The 1,217-nt window shown below is 45.4% G+C and overlaps 1 protein-coding gene across 1 annotated transcript in view; it reads right to left on the bottom strand.

The window, feature by feature from the left end:
- Positions 1-959, bottom strand: part of LOC106741218 — a 30,207-nt gene extending 29,248 nt beyond the window's left edge. The window contains exon 1 of the mRNA XM_014612994.1: positions 715-959. Coding sequence (XP_014468480.1) covers positions 715-942 — 228 coding nt within the window. The 5' untranslated portion in view covers positions 943-959. The remainder of the gene's footprint in view (positions 1-714) is intronic.
- Between the last annotated feature and the right edge of the window lie 258 nt (positions 960-1,217).

The following is a 1,217-nucleotide window of genomic DNA, read 5'->3' as shown; positions in this document are numbered from 1 at the left end:
TCAAACTTTATTACTCACAATCAGAGGCTTACGTCTGCCAACAATACCCATGGCTGATTATCGCCCCTCAGAGATTGTTGATATTCTCCTTGTTCTCGGAGAATGTGAACTAAATTATCATGAAGCTTCGCGAGTTTACCGGAATCGTTACCGCGAAAGAGAACAACATCCGAATCATACTACAATCCGGGACCTCGAACTAAGAGCTCGCCAAGGCCGTTTAGGACGTCAAAGAGCACATCATGCATTTTCAAATTGCAACTTTGGAGCTTTATAACTCGAAAAGTACTCAATGAAGAAACATTTTATTATAGTGTTTTGGAAAGCTCTCGAGGTCAGCTACAAGAATATGTAATAAAAAATAGAGGATGCCATTTAAAAAAATTGAGGTGACCTTCATGTGACTTTCAAATAATTCTTCAAGGTCAAACCAATGGTACCGTCATATGGTCTCCTCGAAACCAAACAACTTTTGTCTGAAAAATTTTTTTCTCCCGGGCTTGGTTTTCGAAATATTCGACTGGGTCGATTAAAATGGCCCACCTTGTATATCGTTAAGGGGGGTCGTGGAATTGTCCTGTCGTGCCTCAAATTCATTGGTACTGTAATGTTACAAGTTAACGCGTGCAACTAACTATTGTCATATCGTAACTCAGTGAAAAATGTATACTTAAACGAACACAAAAATAAGAGAAATTCGACATTGCGTCGTACCACATGTTCCCAGAGCGGAGTCAGTTGTATCGTTTGTCCGGACGGTGGTGCGGACATCATTTTACGTCGCGGCTGACGACGACGACGGCGGCCTCGCCGGGGCGACGAATTTTCCTCCGATGATACCGGTCTCTCAAAAGTCGACAGCTGAAGCGGCACGGGATCTGCTTGGGGCTGCAAGGGCCCCGCATTTGTCGATCCTGTCATAGATGACAAGCAGCGGGACATGTCCCCCTACATCTCGTCCTTCGGGAACCACTGATTGTTCATGATCCGCCGCGGTCTCACCTCCTAATCGCTCCTCATTGACGATGATGATCCTTCAGCTGACAGATGCGCGAACCAGCGCGGAATTGGCGTATCGAGCTAACAATCACGGCAAAGAAAGGTAAAGCCCGAGATCTTCTCGCGTCGAGAGATCGAGAGTGATGTGCCAAGAGTTTCCAGCACACGTGGATATACAGAATGTGTGCTTGTAGATTAGGACGAACTGAAGAAAAAAG

This window comes from Dinoponera quadriceps, unplaced genomic scaffold (assembly GCF_001313825.1).
Source record: "Dinoponera quadriceps isolate SergipeBrazil2010 unplaced genomic scaffold, ASM131382v1 scaffold475, whole genome shotgun sequence".
In the NCBI taxonomy this organism is placed as follows: Eukaryota; Metazoa; Arthropoda; class Insecta; order Hymenoptera; family Formicidae; genus Dinoponera; species Dinoponera quadriceps.
The sequence above is the reverse complement of the archived record's forward strand: the minus strand, read 5'-3'. Positions and strand labels throughout refer to the sequence as shown.